Below are 21,865 nucleotides of genomic sequence, written 5' to 3'. Positions count from 1 at the left end.
CCAATTTCTAATCTGACAGTGTATTTGGAATTCGCTCAGGAATTGGGCGAAGATTCAGTTTGAGTATTTGATATGAAGTGTTCACTTCTGGCTAATGCTATTTCTGTAACATCCCTCCTTCAGAGCATGATTTAGGAGGACTCTCTGATAGAAAGGCACTGCCACTTGCTGACTCTGCGTTAGCTCCTGCAGCATTTTGAATGCAGCTTAATTCCCCTGTGAAAAGAACTGACACAACCAATCCCCATGAACTCTTCACACTTGACAGAAACACAAGTGAAGAGCTTGATCCATAACAATTAGGAAATTGGGATCAAAAGCAGGCAGGCTTACCCCAAACTGTTTTGCTCAGAGGTGATACTGCAGCTTATAATATACAACTTAATTACTAGAGAACATCATTTCTGCAAGTGAAGGCAGTTTCCAGAGTGAAAAAGCTGCTATAAATATAGTTCTAAATTCTACTCAAATTAGGTTAGGAGAGCATGAGTGTGAATAGTATTTAAAAGAACAAAAGGATAACCTTAGGTGATGTTGTCCTATTTCTGGCATCACTCCTCAGTGGAAAGGCCATTGTCACCCATCTGGCCTCACGTGTCATTCAGAAACAAGAAATCAAGAACAAGACAGAAATGGTCTTAAAATCCTTTTCCAAACAGAAATTGTTGTCCTACTTCAGAGCAGTGGCAGGCATGTTCAGGGCTGTGGTTGCTCTGTCAAGGCACACTGAACTATGTTTGCTATGAACAGTCCTTTTTTATGTCTCAGGTACCATGTTAACAAAAGGCTAAACTGCAGGAGGGATTCATCCTCCCCCATGCTTTGCGCTTTTCCTCTTATTTTATACACTTACTCTACACTATATACACTCTGTACAGTGGAACCCAGACTCGTAAGATGGATGTGAATTTAAGATTTTGGGGGTTTTATATATTCTGTGTGAATAGTCTGACAATGCAGAATATTTCACATACCTTAGCATTTGTTTTTTTTCTTTTTCTCATACAACACTTAGCTTCACTGAGGGTTGGCTGTCAACAACCATTACCCAGCAGTGAGTTAGATACAAGAGTTACTAAGTTATATAACAGTGTAAAGATTTGCAGACTCAGTAAGTCCTATCTCCTCATGACTAGGTTTTTTTTGGCCTTCTGGCTATATAGTCTATATTAAACTTTTTTCAGGGCAGTGATTGAAGCAGTATTACTGAAGGAGTTTTAGCACTGAAATTTCCTTGTCCCTTAGGGATTTTTCCAGAACAAAACATTACCAAGTTGCTGGCTGGTCGTTGGGAAAATGTGTCCCAGAATCACAACTGTGTTTTAACCAGAGAGAGAGAGACCTTTACAATTTGTCATGTTTATATCTTATGTGCTGTGGGGGTAGTGCTTTCATAACATGACCGTAAAGTAATGCTAATTCTCAGCCTCTGAACTCTCTTCACAGAAAGATGCTAGAACATCCTAGCTCTGGATTTGGTTTTTTGTCCTTTTTAGGGTTGTGTGTGTGTGTGGTTTGCATTATCACTTGTTTCATATTTTACCTCATAGGATGCAGGTTCTTCAGCACTTTGAGGCTTTACTGTCATTTTCCTCTGTGTGGCAGGTCTTTTTTTCAGTGCTTATTGGAGTATATTTTTTCTGCTGTGGTCAAGCATCAATATTTAGCATCTTTGAATAGAACAACGTAAGCACCTAATGTAAACATTTCAGCAGATAAAAAATCTCAGCTGAGAAGAGGAAAAAAGGGTCAAGGTCACAAAGCCAAATCCACAAAGTTATGTAGGTGGTGTGAATTTGAGCATCACTGTGTCTAAATGTTGAGTTTGTGGTGGCCTCCGCATAATCTGTGTCCTTGAGTTAGGCACCTGTATAGTAAGTGTGATGTACAGATACCCAAGGTACTTCAGCATTGCCTAATGTACTTGCTTTTCAGGGTGGATTATCACACAGAGCATTTCATGCTCATGACAGTAGAGTTAGCTTGCGTTATGCTGCTGGAAGCTGGAGGTAAGCTTTTGCTTTCTGTTGTTCCACTTTATATAAAACAAATCAAGGCTCTCTGGGCTAAGAGGGTGAGAGCAAAGGGATGACTTACTAATTGAAAGTCCTGGACACCCACTTGGGAGGGAGGAGCTCTTGGTTCTGGTTTCTGCCTTATTTCTGAATTTATATTATAATGGGTATCGAATACTTCTACTTATTTCTGCCAGAGTGACTGAAATTTTTCTAGATAAAACATGAAGGTGTACAAGTCTATGGGGCCTGATGAGATCCATCCATGGATCCTGAAGGAACTGGCAGATGAAGTTGCTAGGCCACTCTTCATCATATTTGAGAGGTCATGACAGTCTGGTGAAGTGCCCACTGACTGGAAAAGGGGAAACATCGCCCCCATTTTTAAAAAGGGAAGAAAGGAAGATTTGGGCAACTACAGGCCAGTCAGTCTTACCTCTGTGCATGTCAAGATCATGGAGCAGATCCTCCTGAAGGCTCTGCCAGGGCACATGGATAATGTGGAGATGATTGGTGGCAACCAACATGGCTTCACCAAGGGAAAATCCTGCCTGACAAATTTGGTAGCCTTTTATGATGGCATGGCAACATCAGTAGATAAGGGAAGAGCAACTGATGTCATTTATCTGGACTTGTGCAAGGCCTTTGACACTGTCCTGCATGACATCCTGGTCTCCAAGTTGGAAAGGCATGGATTTGATGGATGGACCACTCGGTGGATAAGGAATTGGTTGGAAAGCCACACTCAAAGGGTTGCTGTCAGTGGTTCAATGTCCAAGTGGAGACCGGTGACAAGTGGTGTCCCTCAAGGATCGGTACTGGGACCGGTACTGTTTGATATCTTTGTTGGCGATATGGATGGTGGGATTGAGTGCACCCTCAGCAAGTTTGCCGATGACACCAAGCTGCGTGGTGTGGTTGATACACTGGAGGGAAGGGATGCCATCCAGAGGGACCTGGACAGGGTGGAGAGGTGGGCCCAGGCCAACCTCATGAAGTTTAACAAGGCCAAGTGTAAGGTCCTGCACGTGGGTCGATGCAATCCCAAGCACAGATACAGGCTGGGTAATGAGTGGATTGAGAACAGTCCTGAGGAGAAGGACTTGGGCGTGTTGGTGGGTGATAAGATCAACATGAGCCAACAGTGTGCATTTGCAGCCCAAAAAGCCAACCAGATTCTGGACTGCATCAAAAGAAGTGTGGTCAGTAGGTCAAGGGAGGTGATTCTGCCTCTCTACTCTGCCCTCGTGAGACCCCACCTGGAATACTGTGTCCAGTTCTGTAGCCCCCAATACAAGAAGGATATAGAACTGTTAGAACAAGTCCAGAGGAGGGCTACCAAGATGATCAGGGCACTAGAGCACCTTTCCTATGAGGACAGGCTGAGAGAGTTGGGCTTGTTCAGCCTGGAAAAGAGAAGGCTCTGGGGAGACCTTATAGTGGCCTTCCAGTACCTGAAGGGTGCCTGCAAGAAGGCTGGGGAGGGACTTTTTACAAGGAACTGTAATGACAGGACGAGGGGTAATAGGTGGAAGCTGAGGGAGGGGAGGTTTAGATTAAATATAAGGAAGAAGTTTTTTACTGTGAGGGTGGTGAGGCAGTGGAACAGGTTGCCCAAGGAGGTTGTGGATGCTCCATCCCTGGCAGTGTTCAAGGCCAGGTTGGATGGAGCCTTGAGCAACCTGGTCTAGTGGAAGGTGTCCCTGCCATAGCAGGGGGGTTGGAACTAGACGATCTTTGAGGTCCCTTCCAACCCAAACCATTCTATGATTCTATGATTCTATGATTCTATGATTAATTAAAATGGAGATAAATTGAACTACTTAACCTTTCCCCATTCCTCCTCACCTCACCTTTGCTAGTGTGCACTTGCAGGTCATTAGATTCAATTAAGTAAGTGCATCAGTGGTAGAAAGCAATGATTAGGCATTTCCTAAGTTAGAATATGTTTAGATAGACTGTAACATAAGAAAATAACCAGAGTAACATTAAAGTTTTGTCTAAAGCTGGAGCCCATGAGAACTGAGTGAAAGTTGAAGCATTTTCTGGTGAAGTGGTACCCCACTGAATTCTGTCTTCAAATTAGTGGGAGCAATATTCTATCCTCTATCTTTTATGCACTCTTTTAGCCTTTGATACTGTGTACCATTTTGATTAGCAAGTGATTTCACATCAATGTGTTCAGCATAGAAGGAGCTTGTTATATAAAGGTAACATGTTGGTTGTGTGTTGTCTAAAGGTATTTACATCTTGTAATATACATAGCAAGTTCTTAAGGGGGGGAATGCTTTTGTTTATGTTCATTCATGGTTGATATTTTCCTTTTCTCATTGCTAGCAGCAGATGAAGGAATGCAAATGTACATGTTCAGTAGTAAAACTGTCCAGTTCTGAGCTGTGACAAATTATACAACAGGTAGTGATCAGGGAAAAAAACAACAAACAACTACCCACAACCTAGAATGTGCGTCACATTAGCACTGTCTTTTAAGTGAGAATTTCATTGCCTTCTACAGTAAGTTATAACTGCTCTGAATTTTACCCCTTAAAAATCATTGCTTTAGGCAGAATCCTGCCTATCGTGCAATATCATCTTACTAACATTCCAGTATTACTTTGGTGCTCTGTGACGGGTTAAACCTTGTAGAAATGGAGCAAAGAAATGTTACCATTGCTTTTCATCCATTCATAAACTGGTGACAATTTATGAAATTGGAGGAAAGCCCAAACGATAGCATGCAAGTCTAGTCAGAAGTAAGAAAAGTAGAGGCAGAATGCATAGCAGAACATTTCTGGCACGTATGTGTATGCTGTGATTCTGTGATGTGGGCTCTGACTACAACAATATGCACAAGGCAAAGTTGGAGGGATTAGTTACATTATGAACAAGATTTTGCCCATCTCTTGAAATTCGATGTGTTTTTAATTTGACTCAGACCATGCTTTGTAGTCTGACAATGAAATTAGAGGCCTTTTTGTAACTTTGAAAGGCAAAGATCTTAGAAGAAAGATAAGATGAGATCATGAGTTGTATCTGTGCCATGATTTTTGGCAGTATTTTGCAGAATTATTTTGCATATGAATTGTACCAGCTCTATCTGTCTTTCAAACTTTTATTTCAATGGGTCTGTAGTACATGTAGAAGCTGGTAAGGAAGTCAAGAAGGTGTATCAGAGGGCACTATCTTGTTACATGTAATTTTATGAACCATTTTGATTATTTACCTTAGTGGTGATGCTTATGCTGTTCCAGACACCATTTCTCTTCACCAAAGTATGTGTCACAAAGTAGAGTAGTTGCTACAACCATGAGCAAAAATGTTTAGTCCTTGCTGCATAGTGCAGGCATTTTAGAAAAATAAATTAATAAAAATTTAAAAAATCCCCAAGTGTTTTAACTGCTCAGGCTATTGGATAGGGAAGGATACACCCCTGTTCTCCTTTATGTGAAACTTGGTCTGATAAAGATTTGCAAGTGCTTTCTGTGTTTACGCCTGCAGGTGAAAAAAAAATACAGGTAAATACTCTGAGAATCTAAGTAGATCTTGAGTTACTGAACAATTCAGAAGTATTAAGACACAAGCAGTTTTACATATTCCTGTTCACAAAAATACAGGCCCAAGCAATGCTAGGCAGCAGCTCAAAGGGCATTTTAGGAAGCTGGTAGCAAATAAATATCACTCAGGCACCTAAAAGTAGCAACTGGATGCCTGGTTTTACTGATTTAGCCTCAAGTGCCTACCATGCTAGTCAAGCAATGGTTGGCATGGCCACAGTGGGAAGCTGCTGTGCTATGAGCAAGGCAGCATGAGTCCTGTCCTCACTATTGCCAAGGGCCTGCCCTATGACTTTATACTTGCTGATACTTTATTTCTCTTTCCAAAACAGGAAAAGGTGGAGATTTCTGGACTCTTTTATCATGTTTCCCTCTCAAATTGCTCTAGGTACAGCTTGTCATCGCAAGATAAACTTTGCAAAACCTTGCTTGCCACTGGGGGGCGGGGGGGGGAGAGAGAATGCATTTGAACGACCATAGTTTGTGTGGGCATCTGGTGCATGCAACTTTGTCCTGTGTTCATACTAGAATTGCGTGGTATAAAGGTTTTGCAAGTAGCTAGTAACAGTTTTATGAAAACAGGTTAAATATCTTGCTTGGTTTAAAACCCATTCTCTGCTTGATCCCTAGGAGAGAATGCAGCAGTTCTCCCCGTGTGCTCATGTTTAGCAAAAGCTAAAGCAGATTATGGTTTTTAAGAGCTAAGCTTTGGATTTTTTGCAGGTCGGTGTGAGGGGTGACATGTTGCGTCGGTGTGCTGAATACAAAAATGTTTAGTTTAGAAGTGTGCTTACATGGGTTTAATACACAAGCTTCAACAGTCATATAGGTAGCTATTCTACTTCAGTTTAAGCCTAGCAAAAATAACACATACAAACTGGAAGAAAAAAAAAGCCTTTTGTACTTGTTTAAGTGCGCCATCTTAAATTAAATTAGCGCAACCTTTTTGTAATGCAAGTAATGGCTGAGTTAAATGCAGCTATCAGCTGGAGAAGGAAAATCGTCAGTATCAGTACCTTACAAGTGGCACGGTTTACCTTATCAGTAATGCAGTAATGGAAGGATTGGGGATTAGATTATTCCTCCCACAGGTGTTCTCTGTAATAGAGGATGTGGGTCAACCCAAACTGATTTTGTCCAGATGGACTTGGAACATTGTATGGTGAGAAGCTACAATAAGCAGTTTAACACTCATTGATTGGAAGGTGTCTATAAGAACTCCCTTCTCAAATTTAACTCTGAAGTAACCAGAAGCCTCCAAGTTCTCATACATGTATTTACTGCTAGAATTCTTCTTACAGATCACTGTCTTGTAAAACCACTTTTCCTGGAAGAAGAGTCAATAGCCCATTCTCCCGAGAGTTACGGTTATCCACTACCAGTTTGAAAACAAGTCTATGCCTGAGTGTTCTGTTTGTTTTCTGGCAGCCAAGCTTTCTTCTTTCATGTGTATGAGCTATTGCACATGGTAGTGTTAGGATAAAATAGCGTAACACAAGCTACAGGGCTCCGCAGAGCATGCGTACACTTAGTCAGCACACATAACCTCATCAGCTTTTCATATAAGTTTCCAAAGGGCATTTAATTTCTAGTGTAATCCTAGGTAGTTCCTGTTTAAGTGGGCCATGTACATTGAAGTCAGCCTGTAATTTCTAGTACAGATAGTTCCAGCAGGGTTGTTGAGCTGCATTTATGTAAACATTGACAGAAAGCAGCGACACAGAACATGCACTATTCTTGTGGTCTTCACTTGCCCTGACATAGCAGAACTCAGTTTTTCAAGGATGTACTCTGTGGAGTTCCAAACAGCTACATCACTGAGCTTTAATTGTCTCCTGCTCTTAAAATAGAAACCATTAGAAACTAGTGTTGTAGTGTGGTTTTTCTAACTGATCAGTCTAATCTCTAGCCTGCAGCCATTGTTAAACTGCTAATAAAAAAGTATAAATTAGCCAGCAATTTTTCTTAAATTTAGAGAAAGTAATTCAACAGTTCCTTTCTTCAAGGCTCTTGAAACTGCATTTGGTGGGGAAAACTACATTCTCAGAAATATTTCCATAGTATTTATTTTTGTATTTATCTTCAGCTTAACATAATTATCAAGGGTGGCCCTTCCATTTTAGAGAGAAAATATAAGTGGACCATATACTTGTATTATAAAATAACTAGAAAAGATAGTTTGTGTGCTTGTAAGGTGTGTATTTGCTTAACCTCATCTAGTGTAAGCATCTTTCCAGTACAAAATTTGGGGGTTCTGTAGCTAGTTTGCATTCCCATCATGCATATCCCAAGATTTCCTTAGCATGTGCAAAGGATGACAAATATCAGTACTTCATACAACTATATTTAATAAGTTATTACAGAAAAAAATAAAGTCCAAACTACAAAGTTTAAGCAGTTGTAAGCAATAGCAGCATTGAGCTCCATGTTTAGTCACAGTACTGCAGTTCCATACAAGCATTAGTCCAAGCCAAAAAGGAAGAAGCCTTGTTAGAATTACTAGCAAAAACAATCTAAGAGAACATGTAATAAAAGATACAGTACATTTAAAATTAGTTGAAAAACAAGTACAGAGATCTTAGCTGTGAATGCTCTAAAAGTTATGTCCATTATTTTGACAGTAAAATTACAAATATCTAATACTTTATACCCCAACAGAACTACGTCCAGGAAAAAAAAAAAAAAAAAAAAAAAAAAAGGAGCCAAAATTATCTCTTATTAGCACCCTGGTTTTCTACTTACTGCTAATTTTTTTCTCATGTAAATTTGAGTGTGTCAGAATTATGTGACCAGTGTGATTTCTGACCAGCTACCCATTTGGGGTATAGAGTAGTCACTAACATGAATATAAAATACTCTGTGGTATGATAGAACACTATAGCAGCAGAGATTAAGAAGTTTGTCTGGTTTAAAAAAAAAGAAAGAAAGGAAGGAAAAGAAAAAGGGTTTAGCTGACATCATACAAACTAGCATAAAAGCAACTACATACAAGCCAGATTAAACAAAAGAGACATTTCTACAAATCTGTGACTAATCTTTCACTCATACCTTGCAAGTAGAGATGTCACAATACTGAAATATTAACATGGGAGCTTTTCCCAGTTAAGCGCCTTTTTTTTTTTCTTTTTTTTTTTTTTTCTTTTTTTACTACTCTAACAGATAGTGAAATCAGCAAAGTTATTTGCTAACTGCATGTTTGCAATACAATTTGTTTTAGCCCATGCCTTGCTAGCAGGCTATAAAATACAAGCATGTAGGCAGAAATATAAGCATAAACTTTGTACCACTTAGCAGGAATTTTTTTATTCCCTCTTCATTCCTTAATCTCCTTTGTTTGCAATTTGCGTACATTCCAACCAGTAGTACCTAATTTGAGTCTAAATTTTACTTCACTATTTGATCTAGTCTATACATTACTTACAGAACTGAACACACAGAGGATACACAATAGACCAACTCTGGACACATTTCTTTCCGCAAGTTACAGATGAGCCACTCTAACACTCTAGCGTAAGTTAGTCTAAAAGGTCATCAATAACTTGTTGAAGTAACTGTTTTGTCTAGAGAAAGTCATTGCATGCCCTGTTTACGCAACACCAGTTTTAGTCTGGATTGTTTCAGGTGCCAGAACAGAGTCACTGGCTTCAGGAAGGGGTTTCTTCTGGCTGCATAGGGAAACAAAGGTGATGTAAATGGCAGTGAAGTGAAAGGTGTTTGATACTGGCACTTGGTATTGCCAATACAAAAGAAAAAAAGGACAAAAGACACAAGAGAGGCAGAGAAGAACGGAGAAAGACAAAGAAGCTGAACAGATGTTCAGACATGGTGGCAATATGGGTTACTGCATTGCTACCAGGAAATGGACATACATTATTTTGCATTAACTAGGCAGCCACCAACACTGTGGTAACTTCGTTAGAAAATGATGTGGGTACCTACAGTCTGCTCCATGCTGCCACTGATAAACATATGCAGGAAGGAAGTTGTGCAGGAAAGGGTCAATTTAATTAAATAAATAACACGGTGGCAAAATACAATGAAGAATATATACTTTAGGAGGTTCAATCTAAGACTACTGAAAAGAGAGTTTGTTGAGTTCATGACGAGAAAAGTAATGGAGCATTATGCTGAATGGGCAGGGTCAAAAACCCATTGTTTCAATAGATTTAGTTCCTTATAACGGCAATAGTATTTCATCAACACTGGTGGTGTATAAATCTAGACAGCGAACTGGTACTGTGACATCCCTATTATCTCCCTAAATCATTTTGATAAAGGAAAAGGCTTTTCAAAATATCACATTTTTTCTGCTTCATTCTGTCATTTTATTGCCCAATTCTTTGTTACAATTTTCCAATCACTTTACATAACCAACCATTTTCATCATTGCCACACTATTGTAAACCACATCAGCAAGTTAATACATAAAGCTTTGCATTTCAAAAAACTAGACACTTTAGTAACAATATTACAAAGATTTTAGCTTCAAAAATAACTGAAAATGAAAAAAATAAACTTTTAAAGAATTAGCATCATAAAATTAATTTATTCCAAGTAAAAATACAAAATAATATTAATGACATTGACCAGATATGAAAGTCTCTCCCAGAAACAACTATATTAATGGTTGAGAAAGCACTCCTTAAAGAAAATACGAAATAAAAATGAAAAATATGTAAATATGTTTAATTTTTTTCTTAGCAAAAAATCTTTCTAAAAATAACAATGAAAATTTGTCTCAGTACAAAGGCTACATTACTATTGAAAAAATACCAGCATGAAGAAAAGGTACATATTTGACAGTAGAAAAATGATTTTAGTGAATCACAATGTCTAAAGTCTGCAATGAAAATAAATCTGCAATAAAGATTTATGCCTTTTTTCTTTTCATTTTTCTTTTTTTTTATACAAACAGTACAAACAGTATTGCACATAACAACAAATAGTCGAGGTTAGGTTAGCCTTCAAAAAAATCGACTAGTTCAAGTCTCACATCAGAAAAGGCCACAATAGGACCTGTTGTACCCAGGGGCTTCTTAGTCAAGTTGCAGTTCAGAACTCCATATTTTAAAAAATAACTTTTTTTGAAGGACCCTCTTTTAATATAACATATTAACAACTCAGGGGCACATTCATTTACAAAACAAAAGGGAGCATGTCATAATTTAATAAACTAAAAAAAGTTCTCTTTAAAAAAATACAAACAGAAGAACTCTCACAATTCTGGTCAGTCGTGCATAATCACACTTGATTATAAATATACAAATTAAGGGAAAATATTTTTTCACCTTCTATTCACAACTTTCAGCACCAAATGGAGTTTGTGTTTACACCTGTTCTTAATGATGATTCTGTTTTAGATTTAATCCAACATTATGCTATATTGTACATTTTCCAGCTTCTCTCTCTCTCTCTCTCTTTCTCTCTGGGGGTATTTTTCTACATGAAAGAGGGGTATTTCTTCAAAAAGGATTACTTCTTTCACATAATTAGGTAGATTTCTGTAGGTTAGCTATGATCTTTAATATTACAGTTATAAAGCTCTAACTTCTTCATTTTCAAAAAAACTCAAATAAGCATGAAAAAAATAAAGTTACCCATCTGTTAAATCATTTTTCTTGCAGAATTAAATTAATATATATTTTTCTGAATAAACTTACTTAGAAAATATCATTTTCTTTCCTATATTTCAAAATTGAGGTATTGCAAAAGATCATGTCAGTCAGAAAGCATGCCTTTTTCTTTAAAAAAAATCATCAGCCGACTGTTGAAAACTGTCTAGATACAAAAAGTAGTGCATAACAAAATGTCTTGTACAGATGAAAAAAAACAGAAAAGACACCTGGGCTGGGAAAAGCAATATCACAAAAACGCCCAGAAGTAACTTCAAAAGGGATAATTATAATAAGCATTTTAAACCAGTAAAAAACTATTTTTTCTTTTTTTTTTTCCAAAAACAGAAAAAATCCTTTCAAAGCCAATACTTGCAACTAAACGTTGGGAAAAACAACTTACTAAATTAGACACAAACAAGGACATCACAACAAACAAAACCCAGGACATTTAAATCTACTATGCGGTGTCATATCCAGTCAGATTGTCCCCAGAACTGCAAAAACAAAGGAGGAAAAAGAAAAAAAATAGTGTACACATTCTCACAATCATTAGTATACCAAGTGTGTTTATATTTATATGCTATCTGCAGCCCCATAGTTCATGCTAAAAAAATGTCCACTGTTAGCAGGTCTTAATTGTATTCAAGCTTCACAGGATACATCCAGGGATTAGAGAGATAACGCCACATCCACAGAGCAGACATCTCATGTTACTTTTGTATGCAGACATTTCTTTAGCACCACTTTTTTTCCTAACTTTCTTAAATGTGCCTAGTTTATTAGTTTGACAGACTATCTAATCGGTAGTGTATGTACGCTAGCATGAGCTCTTTGGTTTTCTGGACAAGGTCTGCAGCTACATAAATGATGCAAGCATTAGGACAGAGATTGTAACTAAGAGCTCATTTCTGTTTATGTACCTGTTATGAACTGTCAAAAATGTGTTAATGTTGGATACAGAGGCTTTAACAGTTAAGTTTGATCACAGTACTAGACATAATCACTTTACTATATAAAATAAATTGCACGATATATAACAGAGCACCGCAAAGTACTTCATCTACCATCCACAAATTTGTTTTAAGAATATCCTACAGCTAGTTTTTATATTTGTTGTAATATAGGTCATTCTGTAATGGGCTGATCCTAATTTCAGAAGCATTACATTTACTGAGGCATGCCTTCCTCCAATCAGTAATCAATTTTTTTTTGTTACTGAGTATTTTGTAGCCTACGGAGATTCATAATTTGTGCATTGTGGGCAGGTTTTATATTAGACATATATAAAATTTATTGCATGCAGCAACCTGATTAAGTAAACATGCAGTCAAAAAATATTGACCTTCCTTGGAAGCTTTTCTGTATGCTATACTGATCTCCTTTCAGCAGCCATCACTATTTTAATCACATATTCATTTTTTAATTGATACCCTAGCCTGAATAGAGTATTATGGTATTAGTAATACCATTTTAATAGCAGCAAAAGCTATTGCAGCATACATTTACATAACACTAAAAGACCTAACAAAAAAACCCCAAACAAAAACAACAAACAAAACAAACAAAAAAAACCCTCAGCAAAACAAAAGAAAAAAGTCTGATCCAGCTTATGAGGTATCATCCTTACAAGTCAAAATGGAGAGCAACTAAAGGCTTATTTTCTTTAAGGGTTATTACTACTCTAAATGACCCAAACTAATGATTGCTGAATATCTGTTTAAGTTTTTGCTACATCTGCCACCTACTTGTGAATATTACCTTTGGTAAGTCATCTGCTAGGGGCAAGTCTAAATTTCTGAAAATAAGTGCATGCTCCAGTTTAAAAATAAAAATAATTATAATTATAATAAAAAAATCTTCATCACATACACATCAACCCAGTGAAGGCTGATGAGAATGGCAGTCTACATAATGTCACTAGTGACAAGTCTTGTGTAGGAAATTAAGGTACCAAGCAGATGTTTGTGTGAATCAAAGTGCAAAATCAGTACAGTTACACTCTGCCGGTTTGTATTATACTGGACACTGAGTTCAGTAATGTGACTGTAAATAATAATAATAGTAATAAAAAGACCCATATCTTCATTAAAGTCGAGGACGAATGCACAGATTTCCAGAACACTAAGCCCTGAGGCAGCGCTCTCTTTTCACTCGATTTTATCTACTCCAGTACTTGTTGCTGGGTGAGGCCTGGGGTTCAGCTCCAGCGGAATGGGACGTGGCGGGGCCGGTCACCTCCCTCCTTTACCAGTGGTTTGTGGAACTCTCGCCCAGCACGAGAGTGTATGCTTGCCCAGCAGTATTCACAGTAATACTGCAAACAGGTAACATTGGCACAAAAGAATGGAGCAAATTTTCCACCACAGCGAGTGCCCTGGCATTCATCACACATCTGATCATCCAGCACATATGGCTTCACTTCCACCTGCACCAAGAAGAAGAAAAATAACTGTAAGAAGATGACATAGTTTTTGCTAAGTATGAACAGAAGGAACAATATTTGAGTTCTTTTGACTCTACTGAAGGTTTTCAACTGATGCTGGATTAACCCAAAGAGGTTGGTAGTTAAATTTTCATACCAACCACTTTACTTGTCAGAAAATCTCAAGAAAGAAGGGTTTGCTTTGGTAACTATCCAACATTTCTTGGAAAAGTTAGGTATGTGAAAGTACTAAGATGGAAGTACAGTAAAAATAGCATCTCCGAGGCTGCTGTCTAAGAAACCTCGAAGAAAGTGAATACAGTTGTTACGGGGGCAGGGCGTGAGAGCAGCATTTAGGAAGAAAAATGATAAAGAACAAAATTATATTTCTAAACTTCAGAGGTCTGGTGAGTTTCAGAGGGTTTTTTTTCCAGGTTTTTTTTTTTGTTCTTTGTTTTTTGAGAACTCCAATATTCAGGACCAGACTAATAAATGAAGAGAAGATTCAAATTAAACAAGATTAAATGCACTTGTATTAAATACTCTGCCTTATGCTGGCAAAAATCACTATCTAAAGATTTTTAGCTCTAGAAACATAGTAAGATTTCATAGTGGTTCCAGCTATGGCCTTGCCACCAATTACAAACAGGCTGGAGAGCTGCTGAGTTTTGTCCTACACTCAGTTGTAAAAACATCTTAGGACTGGAATTCTTATTGTTTTTAAAGCACTTGTGCCAAACACCACAGTATTTTGATGCATGAGTAGGCACTTACAATAATACTATTACAGAAATTGACAACATGCGAGTTCTCTCCTGTGTGTCTGTTCCTAAGAATCAAGCCTACACATTTAAATTGAGTGTTTATTCATTCTGGGAAAATCATTAGTTTATGCATGTGTAATTCTTATGGCTCTGTGATGCTATTTATGAAGTGGTTTAAATACAGTCAACAACATTAAAAGAGAGAGAGAAAAATTTGAAATATGCATACTTTTATTATAAATAATTTTCCTGTAACTACACAAGTGATAGTCTGGCAAAATTTGTATATTGCAAGGAAAAATTGACTCCAGTAACTGCACTTAAATACATACAGTATTAAAGAAACACAGAATGAGAAATTAAGTTGAAAAACAAGAAACATATTATACCAAAAAGCTTTATGCTGAATTTTACTTCTGCTTATCCTGATCACATTTCAACAAATGTTACTCATCTGAAGTAAAGCTTATGTAGTGAATTATATTTCTTGCCTGTGGAACAGCTAGAACTGCCAATTTATTTTTTCATAAATTATACTGTGCTACTAGTATTGCATGGAACAAGTCTGAATAACTGCCATTTTGCATATCAGATGCCCTACCACTAAAATTAGAAGTATCATGTAAAATAAAAGAGCACCATCTCAAATGAAATTGGAAGAAAGCAGGTCCTATGTCCAGCACTTCTCCAGATCCCCACCTACTCACATTTCCAAAGCATGAATTGTGAACGTCTGAAATAGATTTTTCTCTCACTCATTTTCTTGTTTCGGTTACTAGTGGAATGATTTTAAAAATGTACGCTGCACAATTCAGGGTTGTCAATCTATTAGATTTAAAACCTAGTATTTAAGGACTGATACAAACCTGCAGATAAACCTATTTTAAAAACAGATAAAAGATAATTAAGTAAACTTAAATTATCAATCAACAACTGGGAAAAGTACTGATTGATGGAACAAACTCCCAGCTATCATAATTTGTGCCTCTATATTAAAGCTTAGGAAGAAAACCAAGTTTTTAAGCATGACCGGTATAGAAATCTCAAAGGGTTCAACATTGTAATTAAGATTCCAAAATTAATCTTCTTAGTCTCTCTGTAAAATTTTTCAGAATTCAATGGACAAGAAGTATTTAGGAATGGCCTTGTCTTAGTTAAAATCGTGAGGTATTGTAGCATCGTAGAAAAATAGTTTGAGGATTTATAATTCCATGACCTCATCTAATCTGACAAAAAGTTCAGTTCAGATTTTTAAAGAGAAAGTAAAAATAGCTTGGACTTTGCAACTGTGTGTTTTTATATGTATACTGCACATAATAGACACACCCAATACCTGTCAAGCTGACTTCTTAAGAAACAATTTATATTAGATTAAGTGGAAAACAAGCTATCCCTACTGTAAAAATACATAGCAGCAGTGCATGCTGTATGTTCTTTTGAATAATTCTAAATGCTGAGTCCTCAAACATAGGTGTTGTTTGTACATGAAAGCAAGAGATGAAGACAGAAGGTCTAAAGGAAAAAAGATATCTTGGAAATTAAGTAATGTTTTCTTTTAATGTCTTCAAGTCCGATTTCAGTAAATACCTTAACTTCACTCTATACTTGAAAAACCCTTTAGAAACCAGGATTTCATAGGGACTAAACAAAACCATCTCATTTCCCCCCCTTTTGCCTATCAAACATCTATTGGCGTTTGGTTTTAGTTAAATAATTCTCAAGACCTTGCAGGTCAGCATTACCTATGATACTTATGATAAACCTGCGTTTTAGGAACCTCAAGTCTAGATGCACATTACTGAAAGAAAATGTTGCCTAATAATGGCAGAAATGCCAGAAACTATATAAATAGCCACTAACTAAAAGCTGTTGATGCACAATAAGCAAATATCTAAAGGAAGAGAAAGAAGCTGGGAAATTCTACAGTGTTTGACCTTCAGAATTCAAAACAAAACCAAGAACAAACGAGCTTACAAGCAACTATTTTCTGGTTTTAGTGCTAAACAGTTAAGATGTTTAAGATACATTTTTTCACTCTGCTTCAGCTGCTTAAATAAGCTTTTAAACAATTAACAAATGTCATCTGAAGAACAGAGGTTACAGTGTTCTCCAACACAATATTAATATAAAGATGTTTTTCATTTTTGTACATTTTGTGAGTAACAACCGTTCTGTTCCATGTCATTTTACTTACCCGTTTATCAATGTCATTATGTTGGAGCTGGACAAAGCGAGCACTGATAGCAGCAATATAGCTTTGCTGATTGGAGAAAGCCACTCTGCCAGCACCTTTCGGATACTTCAACTCTGGGTCTGTATCAATGCCAGCATAGCAGACACCTCCATATAATCGGTCCATAATCATTGCCAATTCAACTGCAAAAAGTCAATTGTTAAATATTATAGATTTAACAGAAATAATAGTGTTGCATTTGGTTTGTGGCATTAAAAACAGCGCTGTTTGCCTTAGCATACTTGACTTCCAAAGTCTAAAATAGCAAACCCAAGTGTTGGTTTTAACAGATTGAATCAACCCTACATGAATTATAGTAAAAATATATAAAGGCAAAACCCAGAATCTGTAGAAAGAAACTTGGTGTGACTGAAGTGTGAAAAAAATGCAGAGTTACATTGTTAAAGTAGGTACCAGGTCAACTGTTTTAGAATTTATCATATTGTAAATGAAAACTGTGGTATTTGGGATTAGGTATTCAGGATGTCCACAAGGTCCAGCCAGGCTTGTTAGTGCTAGTTTACATATAAGAACACTTAAAGATATTCCTATATTTAGAATCTGATATTTTGCATCAAGTACATACTAAGGTTGAAAAGACATTAAGAAAGTGTTTGAAACAAAATTTTGTGAAACATCAGGGGTTATTACACTTAAAAGAAGCCTACATTTTGGATGCAACTTAACAGTATTTTTGTAGAACATTAACTTGATGGTGGATCTTTTAAAATGGTTTGTTGCTTTTTCTGACACTAAGAATAACTCTAAAGAAGTTATAAATATCATTCATAAAATAAGACAGACTGAATGCATGGCTGAGGAATCATACAGGAGGAAACTTAAGGGAAAGTACTGAAGGAAGTGGAAAAGAGGCTGAAGGAAGTGGAAAAGAGGCATGTAAACTGTGCAGAGATGTGTGGTCACCAAGCCAAGTTCTGTGTAAAAGTTGATAGGCAAACAAATTTGTCAGGTGGATGAGGGACAGACCCTCACAAAGCAAGATACTGGGACCTGTACTGGCCCTGCCAAGTCAGCCATTTTTTATGGTAATGTGTGAAAACACTTTCAGTAGCAAGTTAAAATTTAGCTATCCAAGATAAAAAGAAAAAGGTATACTAAATACTCAAGTCCTTGTAGTTCTCAGAAAATTCTCACTAGTTAATTATATATAGAGACAATTTTTAAATTGAGTATGTATATGTGTTTGTATAAACACGTGTGTCACATTCAGGGAAGACCATATGCTAATTTGTCCATCAGCAATGAGCAAACAAACGTCTGACTCATTCTACCAAACCAGATAATACTCTTGCTCCAAACAGTAAGGGAAAACTATCAGCATAATGTAGTGACTTGTAGATTCTTCTGCTTTCTAATGATTTCTGTAATTATCTCAGAAAGTGACAGTATGGAATAAACATCAGGAATGCTTAAAAACATTTACAGTAGTAGTTCCAGTAAATTACTCTTGCCAATAGACAAAGAATACATAGGATTCCAGGGCAAGGAAACCATGCAGTGTTCAGACATCTTACGAAAAACTTCCGTATCAGATCTTTAAAGTTGCAAACAAGAAAAACTGGAAACTATTTGTCTCCTTTGGAGAAGTTAACTATTTAAAGGCAACAGTTTTCAAATGTAATGCATTTCAAATGTAATCTATGGCAGGCCAAATGACACACAGTTTTATAAAGGCTATACTTAGAAATGAGGTAATGTTTAATTGTTATTATTTACATAATTACCTTCTTACAATTATGCCTTATTTTAAGATGGTGAGGAAAGTGAAGGCTGCCAAGAAACCTGGGCTGGGAGAAATCTTACTGTCAGCAATGGCTGGGGGACCTTGCGTACAGCTTCCCAAAAGAATTAGGGTTAGGAGAAAGATAAAGCGAGGAGCTGAAGTTCTAGTGGGGTGGAAAGTGGCTGCGAAAGGAAAGTGAGGGCTACCGGGAAACCTGATCCAGAAGTCTTTCTTCCAGACAATGTCTGAGGGGCCTTGTCTACTACAGCCCTGGAAAGTTAGGATTAGGGTTGAGAGGATGAAAAAGAGAAACCACGCAGCTGATTTGGAGTGAGGATGGACAGAGACTACTAAATAGAAACCAGGGCTGCCAGAAGACCTTGTTAAGAGTAATGTTTCAACTTGCTTTGTGACAAAGAAAAGTGTCGAGCTACAGTTGGGACTGGTGCAGAAAGGGGGCCTTCAAAACAAAGTGGGGGCTGCCAGGAGATCTGGACTAGGATAAATCTTTCCTCTGGCTAGGGAGTCTTGCCTATGGCTTTGCAAATAAAAGTGAAGAAAAGGAGTTAAGGGTGAAGAAAAAAAGACTGAGAAAAAGAGCTACATTAGGAGTGGGTCTGGAAAGTGGTCTTCAGCACAGAGTGGGGCCACCAAGAGACCTGGGCTGGGAGAAATTTTTCTTCGGGACAAGGGCTGAGAGGCCTTGTCTATAGCTCCATGGGAAAATTAGGGTTAGGGCTGAGAAAAAGGGAAAGAGAAATCGTAGAGCTGCAGTTGGAATTGGATTGGAAAGGGGCTGGGAGAAAGTTGTCTTCTAGTCAAAGGAAAGGGGAACTTGTCTGCCTCTCAGCAAACAAATCAGGGTTAGGGTTAAGATGGTATACATTATGAAAAGTCAGCCAAGTTCTAGGATATTATGCAAACTTGGGGAAAACTGTTTCTACTGAAAATCCTAATTAGTAACCTATGTAAAAGATACACAATGTTCACAGTTTGTATTCTGTAGACAGGAAGACACTCATGGACCTAGTGAGCTACAATCTTTGGAAAAGACAGGATATATTTTCTGCTCTTTTACATATACTATATATCTTTTCTCATCTTTTTTGCTTAATCTGGAACCCCCTTCTACATGCCCTACATTTTCCTTCTACTCACCAGCTCGGAGGGGCCGTGGAACTCCTCCAACAAAGATAGTTTTTCTTGGATCCAAAGGCTGAGACCCATCCATCACAAAATCACTGTCACTTAGGTTCCAAGGTCTAATTTGCACCTGTATTAAGAATTGATTTTAGCAGAGGAAATTGACAACTCAATTAAAATTAAGAAACAACTGCCAAGTCTTTCTATATTTAAAATATAATTTTAACTTCGAAAAAGCAGTAAATCGGTGGTATAAGCACCAAAAAAGTTTGAGAACATAGCTTATCGGTTTGACAGAAGGGTGGTCAATTCATTTATCACCTCTAGAGGCCAGGCTTGAGTTAAATTTCATCATAGCAAACTCCTACCTCATTAATTCTCTGCCCCTAATCGCCATTATAATAAGAAATCTGTGAAAGGACTTTTGGAACGTTTTACCACGTATGTGCAATTACAGTTGCAGTTTGGGCTTCTGGCTTTCCTGAAATCATATACAGTGATCCATAACTTTTAAAGCACTGATAGGAATAAAGATAAAATTAATTTCTGTGCTTGGATACAAAAGGAGTTTTTATAATGTGTGAATGCTCACTTCTGTTAAGTAGCAAGCAACACAGTTGATAAGAAATCTTTGGATTACACAGGAAAAAAACTTGCTCAGAAGTTATTTGAATAAAGCTGTTCATCCATCTATTTTTTTTGACCCTAGAAATCATGTAGACACACTCACTGTGCTGTAATATTTGGTTTGTTCATTTATCTGTGCAAACTTTTTAAAGTGTTTTTAAAAGGCAGCACATTTTTTATCTAATCGTATTTGTCTGTAGTTTTCATCTAATCTGTATGTATCCATAGCCACAAAAAAGATTATCATTAAAGAATGTTAGAGATGTGAACAATAGAAACAGGTTACCATATGTCTTCCATTCTGCTATAGCTGTCTGCGTTACTTGTCTTTACCCTGCAGTTTATATAAGGTAAATGAGACCTAAATTATAAATTAATTAGCTATTGCTTGCAGAAGAAATAATAATTAAGAAACCTAAGGAAGTACAGGGGATATTTGAAGGTATCTGGATTTTAACTGGGGGGGTGTGTGGTGGTGTGTTGTGTTAAATTTCTTCAAATCATTGCGTAAGGCTTTCTTTTCATTCAAATAATATAGAGCAAAAAATTATAATCCGATTGTTTTACAGCTAACATTGTAAAAGGATGCATATTCCTGTGAGATACCAGAAGTACCAAATATAAAAGTTAATTGAACATGGTATGTATTAGAAACAAGCCAAATGTCAAAACCATGTTATGTTGAAAGTTAATTCAATGTAACAACAAGGACAGCAACAGGAAATGGACAAGTCAATTAACTGTAAGTATTTGTTTATTTATTTATTAATTGAAAAGACTAACAGCAAATGAGTTAGCAACCAGCATAAGTGTCATGGCATAAGCTACTTACTGGTTTATCCTTGATTGTGGGACTTGACACACACAGGTAAAGTTTCCCATCTTCTTCCAGACAGGCATCTATCAGAGCTTGTACAGAGCTTTCTTCCTGGAACAGCAGAAAGGCATAACCTTGGAAAGAATAAAGGCACAAAAAAAAAAGAGAACAGATTAATTTATAAAGCATTTTTTAAAATAAAGAAAACAAACCCAAGAAGATATACAAATTACAAATAAGGCTGTTAGTTTGTTTTCATAAATTAAATTCACCAAATAGATCATACCCTCATACAGTATTGATTTCAGAATGGAGACAAGAGCATTTGCTGCATATGAGTATATTTATTTGATTAATTAATGATTTTGTGCAGTGAGAATATAGGCTGGTGAATAAGAGGTTCTTATTATCCAGTAACTGCATCTGAGCTATTTATCAGTGGTATCTGCTGGTATCAGTGATTATCATCTTACAATGGAGGCATCAAGTTTCTGGCTACTATACACAATAAATAAATATTAGAAGAAAGGGTCAAAAAAGTGGACAGGTAAACATATAAATAGACTTCTATGATCACATACTTAACTATGGAAAAAATGCTCACCTAAAACAATAAGCACGAGCGAAAAAGAATGGCATGCATTGTGTTTTGCTATGAGTCAAAGACCCGCTGTTGTTATTTATATTTAAATAAAGTAGTTCAAAAGAAAGAAGAAAGTTGAATAAAAATTGCTTCAAGTGATTCAGAGTTTTAGGACTTTAAATTAGCCAGTAAAACTATGTGTGTGGCATTCAGTGCTCTTCTCAATGCAGCTGGCAAGAAAGCTTTCTTCAGTTTTACTTAATGTTGTTAAATTTGAATGAAGATTTGACCTAAGCAGTCTATGTTTTTGCTACCTCAGAAGTGAAACTAATACAGCACACTCTACAC

The 21,865-nt window shown here is 36.9% G+C and overlaps 1 protein-coding gene and 1 long non-coding RNA gene across 11 annotated transcripts in view; one reads left to right on the top strand and one right to left on the bottom strand.

Moving 5' to 3' along the window:
- LOC141945979 (uncharacterized) overlaps positions 1-21,865 on the top strand; it is an 80,624-nt gene that overhangs the window by 11,161 nt on the left and 47,598 nt on the right. Inside the window, exon 2 of the long non-coding RNA XR_012629693.1 lies at positions 1,936-2,009. This is a non-coding gene — a long non-coding RNA (uncharacterized LOC141945979). The remainder of the gene's footprint in view (positions 1-1,935; positions 2,010-21,865) is intronic.
- CPEB3 (cytoplasmic polyadenylation element binding protein 3) overlaps positions 7,898-21,865 on the bottom strand; it is a 99,631-nt gene continuing 85,663 nt past the window's right edge. For all 10 annotated transcript variants that reach the window (XM_074874976.1, XM_074874977.1, XM_074874975.1 and 7 more), the window contains 4 exons: positions 20,950-21,068; positions 19,506-19,620; positions 16,565-16,746; positions 7,898-13,609 (listed from right to left, as the gene is read on the bottom strand). In XM_074874976.1, coding sequence (XP_074731077.1) covers positions 13,382-13,609; positions 16,565-16,746; positions 19,506-19,620; positions 20,950-21,068 — 644 coding nt within the window. In that variant the 3' untranslated portion in view covers positions 7,898-13,381. The remainder of the gene's footprint in view (positions 13,610-16,564; positions 16,747-19,505; positions 19,621-20,949; positions 21,069-21,865) is intronic.

Source organism: Strix uralensis, chromosome 7 (assembly GCF_047716275.1).
Source record: "Strix uralensis isolate ZFMK-TIS-50842 chromosome 7, bStrUra1, whole genome shotgun sequence".
NCBI classification, from domain to species: domain Eukaryota; kingdom Metazoa; phylum Chordata; class Aves; order Strigiformes; family Strigidae; genus Strix; species Strix uralensis.
Note: the sequence above shows the minus strand (reverse complement) of the source record. Positions and strands in the feature narration are given on the sequence as shown.